General features: G+C 41.9%; 1 protein-coding gene across 2 annotated transcripts in view; it reads left to right on the top strand.

The window, feature by feature from the left end:
* Nucleotides 1-17,356, top strand: part of kcnt1 (potassium sodium-activated channel subfamily T member 1) — a 275,370-nt gene that overhangs the window by 12,097 nt on the left and 245,917 nt on the right. For both annotated transcript variants that reach the window (XM_033049188.1, XM_033049186.1), the window contains exon 2: nucleotides 11,925-12,098. In XM_033049188.1, coding sequence (XP_032905079.1) covers nucleotides 11,925-12,098 — 174 coding nt within the window. The remainder of the gene's footprint in view (nucleotides 1-11,924; nucleotides 12,099-17,356) is intronic.

The raw sequence follows: 17,356 nt of genomic DNA, 5'->3' as shown, positions 1-17,356 counted from the left end.
TTATCAATGCTTCTCATAATTTTATATGCTGCTATTTACTTAAATAGCAGCATATAAAATTATGAGAAGCATACTTATCAAGTAATCTGTACTCATCGTTTTCCCTTTTGCCATTTTTGATGGATTTGCTGTTAATTTCCTGCTCAGCTACTTGGATTTTGCAGAACTAATTAAGTTTAAATTATATTTTTTTTTTTTGAATAACAATTTTCCACTTTGTGTTTTCGTTTATTTCTAAAGTACAACATTTAATTGAAGATTCGTTCCTTTTTCCGCACTCCAGTACAATTATACACATCACTTGCAATACAAGATATTGCCTTTTTTTGGTGGGAAAAATGTTGCACTCTGCAATTTCACTGGCAACAATACAGTGTTGTGTCCAATTCTGCTGGCAATTTTATACTCCTATAATAAAGATATACAGGCACTGACAAAGATTCAGAGAAAGATTTAAAAGGTGACACCACAAATGCAAGAAAAAATATACTAGAAATGGTGTCTAGATACTAGAAATAGAATCAAATAATTCTAACACTACTGAAGCGAGAAACAAAGCTGGCTTCATAAACTAATCAGTTTTTGCATCAACTTACTTCTTTATTTAATTTTTCTTATAACCATTAAGGAAATAACATTTCACATCTGCATTATTCATATTTGACAGTAATTGATAATAATTCTATCAGGGATTATCAACATTTAATAATCACCAAGAAGTCAGTCTGGGAATTTGGAAATACAATTGTAGTCGTGGAGTCGTACAGCATGGAAACAGGGCCTTTGTTCCAATGCGTCCAGACCGACCAAGATGCCACATCTAAGCAGGTCTCATTTACCTGCATTTGGCCCTATCACTCGTTTCCAATCCATGTACTTGTCCGAGTGTCATTTACATGCTATTAAAATATCTGCCTCAACTACATCCTTCTTCTAGCGTATGGCGTGCACAGCCTAAAGTTGCAAGTCAACTTGTTCTATTTGATCTATTTGTTTGTGCACGTCGGGTTGATTGCATTAGTCGAAACAGGGTGGGTGGACCACGTGAAGGTTGCAATCACCCACCCCAAACTACATCCTCTGGCAGCTCATTCCATATATTCACCACCATCTGTATGAAAAAGGTTTCCCTTCAGAATTCTATTAAATATTTCCTCTCTCACTTTAAACCTATGTCCTCTGGTTTTTGATTCCACTACCCTGGGTAAAGGACTGTGTGCACTCGCACTATCTATTCCACACGATTTTACACACACTATAAGATCAAGAGTGATGAATGTGTGAAACTTAGTGCCAGAGGCCGTCTTGATCTGACAGATACTGATGCACTGAGGGAAGGTTAAATTCCATCTGAGACAAGATAACAGGATTATGATGGTAGTTAGACAGGAAAGGGTGGCAGAGACTCAAGGGGAGCGTAAACACTGACTGAGCTAACTAGTTTGATTCTGCACTGCGTCTTTATTTCTTCCAATGTTTCTGTGCAGTGTCTTTTAAAATTTGAGGTGGAGTTTTCATCATATATATTGCTCTCAATGAGGCTAAGTGAATATGGTCATTTTGTTCTGTTTCTCTCGGATGCCCGCTGTTGTATTTTGTTGCAATTTAGTCTCAACTCAGTTTACTGCCATTGTGCACTTCACTATTGTGTTTGTGTTTTGGATCATTTCTTTATGATTGTTTCTCAAACATTACACTGTGCAAAGTGCTCATTGCTGCTGGCTTCATGGTGTGGAAAAATCTGACCTTTTTTTTCCGAGTTGTTACAGATCTAGTTTACAGGTGACTCTCAAACATGAAGTCCTCTATGGCTTTGACTGCTGTGGAGAGTAAGTGGAAGGTATGGAGGACAATTGATGTAAATATTCACGAGTTTAGGAGAACACAACATAGAACAGGGCAGCACAGGAACGGGACCATTTGCCCACAATGTATCTGCTGAAGAAGATGCCTAGATAAACTAATCTCCTCTGTTTGCATGTGATCCTTATCCTTCCATTTCCAGCATAGCGATGCCCTTATCCAAAAGCCTATTGAATGCCACTATCTCCACCACCACCTCTGGCAGCGCATTCCAGGCACCCATCACTTAAAAAAAAAACATCCTGCAACATCCCCTTATAACTTTGTCCCTCGCCCTAAGGATATGCCCTCTACTCCTTGACATTTAAAGTTTCTGACCATCTACTCAATCTATGCCTTTATTTTATATTTTATATATTAGCAGGTATATTTATAAGGTGATCAATACTTATCAATCCCCCCCCCCCCCGATGGATTTGCACTTCATTTACAGCTCAGTTGCTTCATGAATTTTGAAGAAATAATGATGTTAAATTGTATATATTTTGTCAATAACAGTTTTCTACTTTGCATTTTCGTCTATATCTGGTGCAACATTTACCTGAAGATTAATTCCTTTCCCACACTCCAGTACAAATATACAAATCACTTACTTGCACTGCAGGATATTGTCCTTCTGCACAAAAATGTTGTTTGGCCACTCTGCAGCGTCGTGTACAATTCTGCAGACAATTTTATTGTTCCACAGGAAAGATATACAGGCGCTGACAAAGGCGCAGACACACATTTAAAAGGTAACGCTACAAAAGCAAGAATAAACTTACCAGAACCAGTGAGACTCCAACACACCTAAAGCCAGACACAAAACTGGCTTCATAAACTAAGCAGTTTCTGCACCACCTTTTTATTTAGATTTTCTTATAACCATTAAGGCAATAACCTTCCACATCTGTGCTATTCATATTTGAGAGTCGGGCATGGACAATATTTCCACCTCCTATGTTATCAACGATTGATAATCACCAAGAAGTCAGTTGGGAAATTTAAAAAATACAATTGGTATCAGAGAGTCATACTACATGTCCATGTTGACCAAGATGCCCCATCTAAGGTAGTCCCATTTGCCCACATTCGGCCCTTTCCCTCTAACCCTTTCCAATCCACATACCTGTCCAAGTGTGTTTTACATGCTGTTATAGCACCTGTTTCATCTATGTCCTCTGGCAGCTAGTTTAAACATAGTTCCCGATGTTGGGGAAGTCCAGAACTAGGGGTCACAGTTTAAGGATAAGAGGGAAGTCTTTTAGGACCGAGATGAGAAAATCATTTTTTTACACAGAGAGTGGTGAATCTGTGGAATTCTCTGCCACAGAAGGTAGTTGAGGCCAGTTCATTGGCTATATTTAAGAGGGAGTTAGATGTGGCCCTTGTGGCTAAAGGGATCAGGGGGTATGGAGAGAAGGCAGGGATGGGATACTGAGTTGGATGATCAGCCATGATCATATCGAATGGCAGTGCTGGCTCAAAGGGCCGAATGGCCTACTCCTGCACCTATTTTCTATGTTTCTATGTTTCCATATACCCACCGCCCTCTGTCTGAAAAGGTTTCCCTTCAGATTCCTATTCAACCTTCCCCCTCTCACCGTAAACCCATATCCTCTGGTTTTTGATTCCCCTATCCTGAGTGAAAGCCGTGTACTCGCCCTATCTATTCCCCCTCATGATTTTATACACCTCTACACGACCAAGCGCGGTTAACATGTGGAATTTGCTGCCAGAGGCACTGCTTCAGTTGATAGGCAATGCACTAAGGGAAGGTTTAGTTGCATCTGAGAGAGAAGATAACACAGGATTATGATGGAAGTTGGACAGGGAAGGGTGGCAGGGAATCAAGGGGAGCACAAGCACTGACTGAGCTGCATGGTTTGATTCTGAACTACTGCATCCTCCCTCCAATTTTTCTGTGCCGTCCTTTTTTGAAATTTGATGTGGAGTTGTCATCATATATTGCTCTTCAGGAAGATAAGTGAATGTGTACGTTTTATCCGATTCTCTCTTGGATTTCTATCAATTTAGTCGTACCTCAGTACACAGCCTTTGCTTTTTATGCACAAATTTATTTTAAACAAATCAATATCCTATCTAGGTTTTCTATTAAACAATCCTGTATGAAATGCTTCTCTACAGGTTTCACTTGACTGTTTATTATGCATTAACTGTTCTCAAACCATCATTTTAATGCCACAAAATCTGTTGCATATAAGAATCCAGTTCCCACTTTCTGTGACATTTTCAATGGTTTTCAGACTTCCAATTCTGTTCTGCGATTTCATGATTACTCAGCTTCATTTAACAGATCGGAATAATCGCCTGCCAGCTAGTAAGGTTTATTAAAAATGTCTTCACATTTCGGGATGCTAATATCACTGGCAAGGCCAGTATTTATTGCATATTCCTAATTGATATTGCGGTTTCACTGCCTCTTGAACTACGGCAGTCCTTCTGGTGCAAATATTCCACAGTCCTTTTCACACCTTACATGTTCTTTGTACCATTTCTCTCTCCCCCTGACTCTCTGAAGAAGGGTCTTGACCCAAAATGTCACCCATTCCTTCTCTCCAGAGATGCTACCTGTCCTGCTGCGTTACTCCAGCATTTTATCTATCTTCGGTGTGAACCAGCATCTGCAGTTTCTTCCTATAAATATTCCACAGTACCGTTGGGTTGCGAAATTCAGGATTTAAACCTAATCTTTAAATGTTATGACCTGAAACTAATCTAATCTAAAGAACTAAAGGTGTAGGTTATTTCGTCACCTGAACCCATACATCTACTCAGTAATGTTGAACATCATTGCAGTGTGATGGGATTGAAGAATTTAGAACAAATGATTTGACAAAGCAGCGAGGAAGGGTCCCGATCTAAAACATCGTCTGTCCATTCCCTCCACAGATGCTGCCTGACCCCTTGAGTTCCTCCAGCACTTTGTGTTTTGTACATTTGCTAGTCAGGATGGGATGGTGTGAACCAGCAGGTAGTACTGTTCACCTTGGTGCCAGAGGGTGTGGATGTAGTGTGTGCAGAGCGAGTAGCTGCAGTGTATTTTGTAGACGGCATATGGTGCAACCATGGTACAATGCTGGTGGAGGGAACTAATGTTTAGGCTTGTAGATGGGATACTTTGTCCTCAATGGCATAGTTTCTTGAGCAATGTATGAGATTCATTTATCCAGGCAAGTGAATGTCTTCCATCCCCCTCCTTGCTTATGCCTCCAGGTGGAGGGAATTCTTTTGAGGTGTCCTAAGGTGAACCATCACTATAGGTTACAGAGTATCTCCAGAGTATTTAATTGTCATATGCACTGACAACAGAACAATGAAACTCATACTTGCAGCAATTTTACAGGCCAGTAAACACTATATACATAGATCCTTATATAATAATTTAAAAAGATTCAATAAATTAATAACTGTAATACCAGTGCAAACAAAACCGAAGTCTTTAGTGCAACCATATAGTTCATATAAGTTAATAGTTGCTGAGGTTAGTGTTGTATGGTGTTCAAGAGCCTAGTGGTTGCAGGGAAGAAGCAGTCCTGGTGGTCATGGTTTTCAGGTTCCTGTACCTTCTTTGTAATATTAGGAGTGAAAGGGCCAGGGTTTTATAGGTCATTGAAGTTGGCTGTCCATAGATCTCTTCGATGGTGGGAGGTCAGTACCAGTGAGGGAATGCACTGTGTCTGCTTTGCTCTTGGAGATAAAGGTATTATCTTCCCCTTTTTTAATAGCTACTGAATGAATTTTATTTCAAAAAACATCCTTCTTAAAAACCCACAGCAATACCCATTTCTACTGCTACTGCCAATCTGTGTCACCTCCCTTGAGCAGATCCAATACCAGTAGAATGTTGTATCATTGTTTAATTTCATTATTTATTTGTTCAGGTGCACTTCAATGTTGTTGGTGAGACCAGCATTTATTGCCCATTCATCAATGGACCCTGAACTGAGACTTACCGCATCATTTTAGTTAAAATCAGCAACATTAGTGAATTGAAACACAGTGCAGGAGCAACTCTGCAAATGAGGCAGCATCTGTGGAGAAATGGACAGCGATGATCCAGGTTTGGTCCATCTTCAGACTCATTGAGATCAAAAGAGAGGTGGGGGCGGGACAATGCCTGGCAAATAATAGGTGAATAGGCAAGTAATAGCCTCTCCGGCAATGGGAGCCTCGCCGGCAACGGCTGGGAGCCTCGCCGGCAACAGGAGCCTCGACAGCAGTGGGGCCAGGACCGGCTTCACAGCATTATAGGCCCCCGGGCAAAGCAGTGCACTGGGGCCCCTACACGTCCAGTTTCTTTATGCCGAATCAAATATACCGTCATACACTTGCAATGTTCTTCTCCGTTTTCATGTTCTACAGTAACATTCTACAATATATAGATTAGCAGGGGGGCCCCTATGCTCGTGGGGCCCCGGGCAACTGCCCTGTGTGCCCATGCGTTAAGACGGCCCTGAGTGGGGCCTCAACTCTGGTGGGCCCTCGCGATCGATCAGCGGTCAATGAGTGTGAGGGGGGGAGGGGAAGACAATGGGGACCTGGCGTGGGGGAACCGCCATGAAGAACAATGGGGGACCCAGGGGGGGGCACTCTAATTTTAGAATCCTCTGCCCAGGGGATAAGCCTGCATTTGATTGTTTGTTTGTTCGTTCTTCCTGGTTAAGGCGCTGTGCACACGGCAGCCAGCCAACAATCTCTTGGCTTTTTCTTTTTTTTTAAAACTTTTTATTCAATTTTAATTTCAAGTATTCGTGTTACTTGTGTGTTAGAATATTCATCCCCGGAGGGAAATTGGTCTATCGTATCAGATACCTGCCCCCACCTCTCTTTTCCAGCTCTCACTCCTACTCCAATTTATCTGAAGAAGTGTCCCAACTCAAAATGTCATTTGTCTATTCCCTCCACCAGTGCTACCTGACCTAGTCAGTTCCTCCAGCATTTTGTGTTATGCTCAAGATCCAGCAACTGCAGTTCTTTGTGTCAGCATTAGTGAATGGATAGTGAAATGTAAACACGAGGAACTGCAGATGCTGTAAGATTGCCTATCCTTGTTTTCAGACATGCTGCCTGACCTGCTGAGTTACTCCAACACTTGTGTCTTTGTTGGTGAATGGTTGTTCTGGAGGCACGGATAACATCATATTTTCTTCTCTGTATTTTTCAATATAGTGTCCTACGCCCAAGCATTACAAATCACACACATCTCTTCTAATGTACATCATGTAGTGTGTCTAATGACCCAGCTGACCCATTCTGGCAGGGAAGTAACACGTTTGATCACCAGTCCGTCGCTGAACACTGGAGAGGGACATTGGTTCAAGTTAACTATTTCTGATAGATATTCAACCCTACCTCCTTCATCAGGTCCCTGAATGAGGATGAATTCAGCCTGGCCCTGTTCCAAGTAGCTGATTCACTGTTAAATTTCATGCAGGAACGATAGCTTCTTGGAATGAGCCATTACCACCTACTGCTTTTGGAGAAGGGAATAGCACATTCCACATATATTCTTACTGCAAGCACCTAATACAATAGCTTGATGCTTAAACTGCCTGAACAGCCCAAAGTAGACACTGGAAAAGAATTCCCTGTACTGAAGAGGTTCTACACTGATTTATTTTATACTCAATTTTTATGTTGTAGCCCACTGGCATTTGTTATTTGATTCATATGTATCAATAACATATAATAACACACATTTTCTGAATGCAGTGAAGCTTAAAATGGAAGAGAGTTGTTTAAGTTCAACTTAGAGATCCAGCATGGAAACAGGCCCTTCGGCCCACCAAGTACACACCAACCATCGATCTCCCGTTCACACTAGTTCTATGTTAGATCACTTTCTCATCAATGTGCTACAAACTAGGGGCAATTTACAGAGGCCAAGTAACACTACAAACCTGCACGTTTTGGGGATGTGGGAGGAAATTGGAGCATTCTGAGGAAACCGACAGTGAAAATGTGCAAACTCCACATAGACAGCGGCCAAGGTCACGATTGAACCTGGGTTTTTGGCACGGCGAGGCAGCAGCTGTGCCCCTGTGTCACCCTTAATTGTGCCACTGTTTTAATTTTGTTTCAACAAAGATATATTGCTTGGACACAAAGTGATTGCTGAAAATGCATACATTGAGAGATATGGAAATTGGTAAATTATAAAATCTGATTTAAAACTGTTGACAAAAAGTAAATTGCAAGGATGGGGCGGAAATTGAGTCTTTACTAACTGCAATGCATAAGCTGAGAAATGGGAAAAAGTAGGTTCAAAATGGATTTGGTTAAATATATGTAAATAATTAATGTGCAAGTCTGAGGAGAGAGAAGAGGAATGGACAAATTAGAGATAGATACAAAAAGCTGAGTAATGCCCCTGTCCCACTTAGGAAACCTGAATGGAAACCTCTGGAGACTTTGAGCCCCACCCAAGGTTTCCGTGCAGTTCCCGGAGGTTGCTGGAGGTTGCAGGTGGTTGCTGGAGGTTGCAGGTAGTGGAAGCAGGTAAGGAGACTGACAAAAACCTTCGGGAACCACAACGAAACCTTGTGTGGGGCGCAAAGTCTCCAGAGGTTTCCATTCAGGTTTCCTAAGTGGGACAGACAGTATCTCTGGAGATAAGAATTAGGTAACGCTTCGGATTGAGATGCTTCTTCACCCATTCTTGAACTGAAACGCCACCTATTCCTTTTCTCCAGAGATGCTGTCCAACCCGCTAAGTTACTCCAGCTTTTTGTGCCTATCTTCGATTTAAACTGGCTTCTGGCGTTCCTTCCTACACAATGGATAAATGGGATATCTCTTTTAAAGACCTATTGGTATTGATTTATTATTGTCATGTTTACTGAAATATAGTGAAAAGAGTTTGTTTGTGTGCTATCCAATTTAATCAGATCATACTTTGCAATAGCTCAAACAAGTCATAAACAAGTACAATGGTGGTGTGAAGAATATAATTTTACAGCATTGAGGTGTTACGGTTCCAGAGAAAAAGTCCAATGTCTGCAGTGAGGTTGTTTGGAAGATTGGGATGACACTTTAGCTTTTGAAAGGACCGTTCAGTAGTCTGACAACAGAGGGGAAGATGCCGTGGCTGAATCTGGTGGTATGTGCTTTCACGCTTTGGTATATTCTTCCTGATGGGACCTAGTACTGGAACAATGGAATAAATGCTCAATTTCTGTATTATGATTCTGAACTAATATATAGTGAAAGGGAGGAAAACCTAGCAGCCACACTGCAAGAAGGATTTGAATGAAATTTCCCAGTGTGTGAATGAATGATCCACTTTCAAATGACCCAGTCCTGCATACATCTACCTTACAGCATAGTTAATATATTCTGCAGGCTGGTCAAATCTTTTCTAATTGTAACCCACTTCCTCGAATGTTTTAAACCGAAGATAGGCACAAAATGCTGGAGGATCTCAGCAGGGCAGGCAGCATCCTTCTTCAGGCTGAGAGTCAGGGGGAGAGTGAGACAGAGAGATAAGGAAGGGTAAGGTGTGAAGACGAGACACAGGGGATGGAGTTCAAGGAATATGTAGAAATGGATGCCTGAAGAAGGGTTTCGACTCGAAACATCCCCATTCCTTCTATCCAGAGATGGTGCCTGTCCCGCTGAGTTACTTCAGCATTTTGTGTCCTATCTTCGGTTTAAACCAGCATCTGCAGTACCTTCTTACACAAGGGTCTCGACCTGAAACGTCGCCTATTTCCTTCGCTCCATAGACGCTGCCTCATCTGCTGAGATTCTCCAGCATTTTTGTCTACCTTTCGTACACATTCGATTGGATTGTCTGCTTACCATTGTAATTTAAAATAAGTTCTAAAAGCTCTGAAGAAAGTCATTCATTTCCCAGCAAAAAATGTTTTCTTTCTCTCCAAAACTCCTAGTGCTTGGTAATATAGTTGCACTCCAAAACTGCAATCTGTAATGATTTCTGTTTCAAATAGTGTGACTTTTATTGGACCAAATTAGCTTTTATTGCTTATGGTATTATTACTGGACATTTTTTATGCCTGCCGGGTAAAAGATAGTAAGCTCAACTTGTTTTGTAAATACACGTAGCAAAATGTTGTGCTTTGTGGCTGCTCCTGGGAATATCTCCTGGGAATTCATATGGGCAGAATGAGTGAGAAAAAGACTAATTAGGACACAGCTGGAGTGCTGCTTTCAGCCCTGAGCTCACCATAACAAGATGAATGCAATTCCTTGTGAGATGAAGTTCACTTATGAAGGAAGACTGGCTCAGCGGAAGTTAATTCAGTGAAAGAGAGACTGAGATGTATAAAAATGAGGATCCCCTGCCAGAAGGAACAAGAGCGCACAGATTTCCCCGAGTGTAGAGTTGTAGGATTAGAGGGGAGTCTGTGAATAGGTAGTCGAGGCAGATACAGTCATCTCTATTAAACCACCGCTATGATGAGGAAGACGTCCTATGAATTATAAATGGTGTCGATGCTGGTTGATTTGTGCTGGCCTCTATTTCCCCCACTTGCTTTTTCTCCAAACCATATGTCCATTTATCAATCTATGTCCAAACCTCCCAATGACCCATCCACACCAATCTTCTTCTCTCCACCCTTTCCCTTTACACTACATTTTACCCATTCTTGCTCTCCAAACTCTCTGCCAAATGTCTTCCACATCCCCGCTTCTCCTGACTGTCCGCCTGTCCCTCTCAACCCCCCTCTTCACTCTCACTTCCTCTTCATTTGCCCTCCTGACGCTTGTGAATGGAGGGGCTGGGCTTGTACGCTCTGGAATTTAGAAGGATGAGATCTTATTGAAACATCTAAGATTATTAAGGGGTTGGACGCGCTAGAGGCAGGAAACATGTTCCCGATGTTGGGGGAGTCCAGAATCAGGGGCTACAGTTTATGAATAAGGGGTAAGCCATTTAGAACGGAGATGAGGAAACACTTTTTCACACAAAGAGTTGTGAGTCTGTGGAATTCTCTGCCTCAGAGGGCATTGGAGGTTGGTTCTCTGGATACTTTCAAGAGAGAGCTAGATAGGGCTCTTGAAGATAGTGGAGTCAGGGAATATGGAGAGAAGGCAGGAAAGGGGTACTGATTGTGGATGATCAGCCATGATTACTTTGAATGGTGGTGCTGGCTCGAAGGGCCGAATGGCCAACTCTTGCACCTATTGTATTGCCCTTTCCGTTTGCCCCATGCAGGTGAGTTTTTATTGTTGCATAGTTTTTGATTGCTACAGGGTAAAAGGGTGGAAGCTTTAATTTGCACTCCACCTGCGTAAGTTATAAACATTTTGTGGCAACAAATAGAAGCATCTCCTGGGTCTTTATACAAAGAGAATGAGTGAGGAAAACACTGTTCTTCCCACCACATTCTGCCACCCAATCCCAAAACCTTCTCATCGACCTCCGTGCTCCCTTCTTTATTGCCCCTCCCCACACACCACCTATCTCCCCTGTCTATCCCCTCCCTCCCCTGGCAGTTACCCCTCCCCCACATGTCACCCCCTCACCTTCCCCACCTGTCGCCCCCCTCCCCCCACCAACCTGTCCCCCCCCCACCTGTCCCCCCCACCCCCCACCTGTCCCCCCCACCTGTGTCCCCCCCACTTGTCCCCCCCCACCTGTCACCCCCACCCCACCTGTCACCCCCCTACCGTGTCCCCCCACCCCCCCACCTGTCACCCCCCCCCCCACCTGTCCCCCCCACCCCACCTGTGTCCCCCACTTGTCCCCCCCACCTGTCACCCCCCCCATCTGTCACCCCCACCCTCCCCCATCTGTCATTCCCCAACCCTCCTCCCCTCCCTCCCCCCTCCCCCCACGCCATCCACCCGGCCGCCTGCCACCGCGCACTTGCTCCCCCCGCTCTCTGCTTCATGCGCTCTCTCCGCCCGCAGTGGCGGCGCCGCGGTTCCAGGACCGGGGGCGCGTTCGCTACTTCGCTCGCTCCCGAGAGTGCGCGTGACCCGCCCGGGGTGAGCGCGCCCCCGGGGATGGAACCGGCGGCGGCGGGGTGGCGCGCCGAGCCTTGCCTCTCCCCGTCCCCGCGTGCTCACCAGCCGCCTTGCTCTCTCCGCAGGTCGTCGCCCGCGGGCGGCCAGAGCCGCAGACGGAGCCGCAGCAACGACGGGGTGATCTTGGACATCTCCTCCCTGAAAATGAACGAGCTGGAGACCGATGTCCCCCCGCTACCGCCGCGGTACCGCTTCAGGGACTTGCTGCTGGGGGACCAGTCCTTCCAGAACGACGACAGGTAGGCACCCGGCACATCTGTACCTGGAGTACAGTATGTGCACTAAACTGGGGCGGGGATTGATGAAGGTCACTGTAATCGTCCTCACTGTCCGTCCACCTTACACATTGGATTTACAAGTTGCATTTTGGATGTACACGTTTAATTTAGACAAGAAATCTAGAGCCAATTTGCAATTAGGAAGATTAACATTTAGCTGTCCAATATATATGTGGAGTGATGTAAATGTCTAAAGGATACATATGCATTTGGGTGCTGAAAGTAGGTCGACAGTTTAGTTCAAGAAGTTTTTGTAGAAGTTTAACGTGGGCAAGAAAACTAGAACTGATTTGCAATTTGGAAGATGATCTGTATCCTGTACAGTTACATCTGTGGAATAATCTGAATGTTAAAAGGGTGCCGAAAGTTACATGTTGGTTCAGTTAAGTTTTATATTGGATTTAGAAGACCAAAGCTTAACGTGGACAAGAAAACTAGAACTAATTTGCAATTAGGAAGATTATCTTTACCCTGTGCAATATATTTATGGAGTGATCTGAATGTCAGAAGGATACACTTGGGTGCTGAAAGTAGGTCAATGATTTAATTTCATTTTGGATGTACAATAACTTGGGCAAGAAAATTAGTACTAATTTGCAATTAGGAAGATTATTGTTATACTGTACACAATATATGTGGAATGACCTAAATGTCTGAAGGATACACATTTGGGTGTTAAAATTGCAACTTTAGTGTAGTTAAAGAAGTTTTGTTTTGGTTGAAAAACGTTAGAGCCAATTTGGAATTAGGATTTTTTTTTTACTGTACAATATTTTTCAGAATGATCTAATGTCAAAAGTAAACACATTTGAGTGCTGAAAGTGGTTTGTTGGTTTAGTTATGGTAACTTTTTCAATTTCTGTACAGTCTTGGTTTTGTCTATGCTATGTTTAGCAGATCTTTGTGTCCTTTAATGGAAGTGCTGTTCAATTGTCCACATTTTTATCTTCTATTTGCCCAGATACAGTTATATTCATGTTGACTGTAGAGTGTAAAATGCTGATTACATTTGCAGTGGCGTTTTGTATTAGTGGCTATGCTCTGCAATGTATACTGTAATATATTTATATTATATTTTTAAAGTCTGTGTTGAAATCGCATAATACTGAGTATTTTTAATGGCATGGTAGGTTTTAAATGTTCGCGACAGAAAACAACTTTGTTGCAGAATGAATTGCTGGATTATGAAATGAAAGTAAACAATTGATACAATTAAAAAGTTACAATGTTGATACAAGTTAACAATAGTTCAGAACTTTGCATGCACTTACAAAACCTGCACTTGTGAAATGAAACATTTAAAATCAAATTATTGCTCTGCGATTATGTTTCTCCTGCCACAAATCTTACTTTATTGTCACAATGAAATGTAATTTGGACATCTTTGAAATAAATTGATACAGTTGTGTACTCTTAACTGTTAAACCCAATTTCTTAATCTATAAATTGTATTCATTTGGAGAAGTTGTGTGTAGTTCTGGTGAAATGCTGTGGAGGATTTGGAGAGGGTGTAGAAGAAGTTTACCTGAATGCTGCCTGGATTAGGTTGTATTAACCACAGAGAGAGGTGGGAGATAATTGGGTTGTTTTCTCTGGAATGCCTGAGGCTGAGTGGAGACTTGATAGAAGTACTGGTGTATGAAGCTGTGAGAAGCATAGATAGAATGGAAAGTCAGAACCTAGGGTGGAAATGTCAAAGGCTAGAGAGCATAACTTTAAGGAGAGAAAGGCAAAGTTTAAAAGAACGTGCAGTGCATGTTTTTTTACAGAGGTTGGTGGATACCTGGAACATGCTGCCAGGGTAGCATTGGATGCATTTGTTATTTTTAGATAGGCACAGGGATATGTAGGGACTGGAGGGGTATGGATGTGCAGGCAGATGAGATTAGTTTATCTGGTCATCATGTTCGGCACAGACTCTGTGGGCCGAAGGGCCTGTCCCTGCATTGTTTTATGTTCTATTAGATGGTATATGTAAATCTTTGTTTTCACCTGGTTCAAAATAACAAAGGCACCTGGTGCCTTTTCCTTGTACAACATAACATGAGATCCCAATGAATGATCCAAAGCATGAGAGCATAATTAAACTTAGAGTTGTGCATTCGGAAGTGAATTGAAAAAGGACCTTTATATGAAGCAAAGGCTCATAATTCTATGACATTCTCATGGTCAAGGATAGTGGATGTTAAATCCATTGGTATTTTCAAGACAGACAGATTTATGAGGGACAAATGGTTATGGAGTCAAGGTGGACAATTGAAGATGAGATTGTAGATTCTGAAATCTAAAGCAAAACACAGCCTTGGAGGAACTCTGAGTCAGGCTGCATCTGGGGAGGGGATGGATGGACCATGTTTCAGGTCGGAACTGATTCCTGGATAACAGGTGTTTGGTTCAATTATGAGCTAAGAGAATGATAGAACGGTTGAATGGTCTAATCTCATTGCAGTTTTAAATACATGTGAAATTAATGAAGCCATTAGAGTTGCAGCCCATCTTTTAATTGGTAAAATAAATTATTGTGTACAAAATCTCTAATGTCCACCTTTCAGAACTGTGCGATATCTTCAGCTTGAAAGCACATTGTTATGATCTACACTTGAGCAGATTCAACTTTCTAATTATTACTCTCTTTTTGACACGTAACCTTTTATTTAGAAAAAGGAAAAAGAAACAAACAAGAGCAACCCAGTATTGAAACTGTTCTCAATTCCAAACACTAGGATATTTTGCTTGGAAACGGCATCAATAACCAAAACTATAAATTCTCTGAAAAACTTGCGTGTGAATTAGCTGCCAATAACAAATGGCTATTTCCAGAGAAAGATGCCTCCTCAGCAGCATGAAAAAGTTTTATTTGTAAAGAAAGGATAATATTTTTACACATCTTCAGAAAGTATCGTAAAGTAATAGGATGTTTACTAGTATGGTACCATGAATATCCTGTGATGATTGCAGGTTCCCATATACAGTACATCAGTTTTATTGATTACCCAATGTAAACTACATTGAAAACATTTAATATCCTATTATAACGTTAAACGTTCCACTTTGTATCTGTTAACCGAGCCTTGATTTGGCCATTCCCTCCGCAGATGCTGCCTGACCCGCTGAGCTACTCGTGATTCCAGCATCTACCGTCTCCTGTGCCTTGATTTGTCTCTGCTGGAAGTCAAATGTTAGCAGGTACAGTGAAGGCACAAGGAACTGCACATGCTGAAATCTTGAGCAAAACACAAAAGTGGTGGAGGAACTCAGTGGATCAGGCAATATCTGTGTAGAGAATGAACAAACAATGTTTCTGGTCGAGAGACTTCTTCAGACTGATGTGTGCAGTGGGGGATTTCAGGTTTTGTGAACCAATGAATTTAACTTCAGCTTTATTGTCCCTTACATTGATAGAAAATTACTGCAGATTTGTAGTGAAGATCTCCCATAGCTTTCATTTAAACATAAGGTGGGCTGCAGACAGACATGCAAACAGACCATGATTTAATTCACAAAACTGCAGAACTATGGTGCAAATAACTATAGCTCCCTTGCTGACAAGCTGTACCTAAGGGCTGTGTGAAGGCTTGCATTAATTTGGGTCTGGCGAATTTAACTAATCACCAAAAGTTGTTTGTTTGGAGGTTTGCAACTAGTGGAGCATCATTGGAATAATTATTTGAAATTCCATTGGTAGATTGTATGTTTTTTTTGCAGTGGTATTGGTGGAATACACCAAGGCTAAAGCCCTGTGCCACTGTACGAGGTCATTCAAGGGCTCTCCCGAGTTTAAAAAAAATCAAACTTGTGGTAAGCACGTAGAATGAACGTAGCGGGTACGCCGGAGCTTGGGGACGTCGCTTAGCGGCTCGTAACGCTAACGGCAGGTACTCGGGAAACGCGGTAAACTCGTGAAGACTCGTAAAGATTTTTCAACATGTTGAAAAATGTCCGCGAGAGCCCCGAGTACTTACGACTGGCCATTACCGTGATTCTCCGAGTTCGAATCAGGGCAAACTCGGGAGAACTCTTGAATGAACAGCATCACAAATTGGATGGATAATTTGCATCTGCATTTACCCACATGATTTCGTGATCTCTGGCCATATGGGGGACATGCACATACACCAGTTTCTTCTCACTATAGAGTAAGAAAATAACAGGCTGGTTGTCCCCTGTTTACTTATTCACATTATTTACTTGCAAAAGAGGAACCATCTGTCATTTCTCTTGCTTGCTGAATGGAATGGGAGGGTAAGAAAAATAATCTATTGTGACATAAATTATATGTCCACAAAGGGAAATAGTAGGAAATTTTGCTTAGTGCATTTGCAAATTGTTGTGACGTGTATAATTTATTTTAACATAATTCATATTACAAATTAATATAAATGGATTGATGTAAAGCTGGAGATATTGCATTGTGGTTATTTTTTAATGGAATTAGCTCATATGTAGTTGTTAGTTATATCTAACAATTCTAACTTTTTCGTGATTGTATCCACAAGCCAACAATATTCTTTTGATGAAAGCCCTCAAACTGAAACATCATTATTCCTTTACTCCAGAGATGCTGCCTGACCCTCTGAGTTACTGCAGCATTTTGTGCCAATCTTCAATATTCAATCTTCAATATTCTTTTGATGCTGTCCGTTTCCACGTGTTTGGATCGTGTTGTGACCATAATGTTCTGCTTGACTGCTGATGTGTCCACTAATTCAAGTTCATTCAGATTTCCATTTAAGGCATGATTGAGGATGATGGTCAGTCATAAATTTTACAGAGAAAGATTAATGGCAAATATGGAAGAATTTGTGCAATCTGTTCCATGGCAGCTCGGTTTGAGATTACTTGGGATATAATCAATATTTTATTCTGTTCACACCTCAGAGATTTTTCATATTTATTATCTGTGGCACCAAAATGTTGAATGAAGATCTATCCCTCTGATGTGCAGAGAGCAGCTGTGGGACTAACTGATTGCTGCAGCGTTCAGTCCATTGCAACTGTGTGTAAAGTTACAGCATTACATATTTGAGCACTTTCATCTACTTTGACCTCTGTTGCAAATGTATGAATCCTCATGTCTTAATTTTTGTCAAGAATAATTGAAATTTGTTGCTGAATTACAGATGTTTGTGTGTGTGGATTAAAAAGGATATAGGAAATGGTATTAGAATAAAATGCACTGGATTAATAGTCGGAACTGACTTACTGATAAAAGACAGGGT

The sequence above is a fragment of the Amblyraja radiata genome, chromosome 32 (assembly GCF_010909765.2).
Source record: "Amblyraja radiata isolate CabotCenter1 chromosome 32, sAmbRad1.1.pri, whole genome shotgun sequence".
NCBI lineage: Eukaryota > Metazoa > Chordata > Chondrichthyes > Rajiformes > Rajidae > Amblyraja > Amblyraja radiata.
Note: the sequence above shows the minus strand (reverse complement) of the source record. Positions and strands in the feature narration are given on the sequence as shown.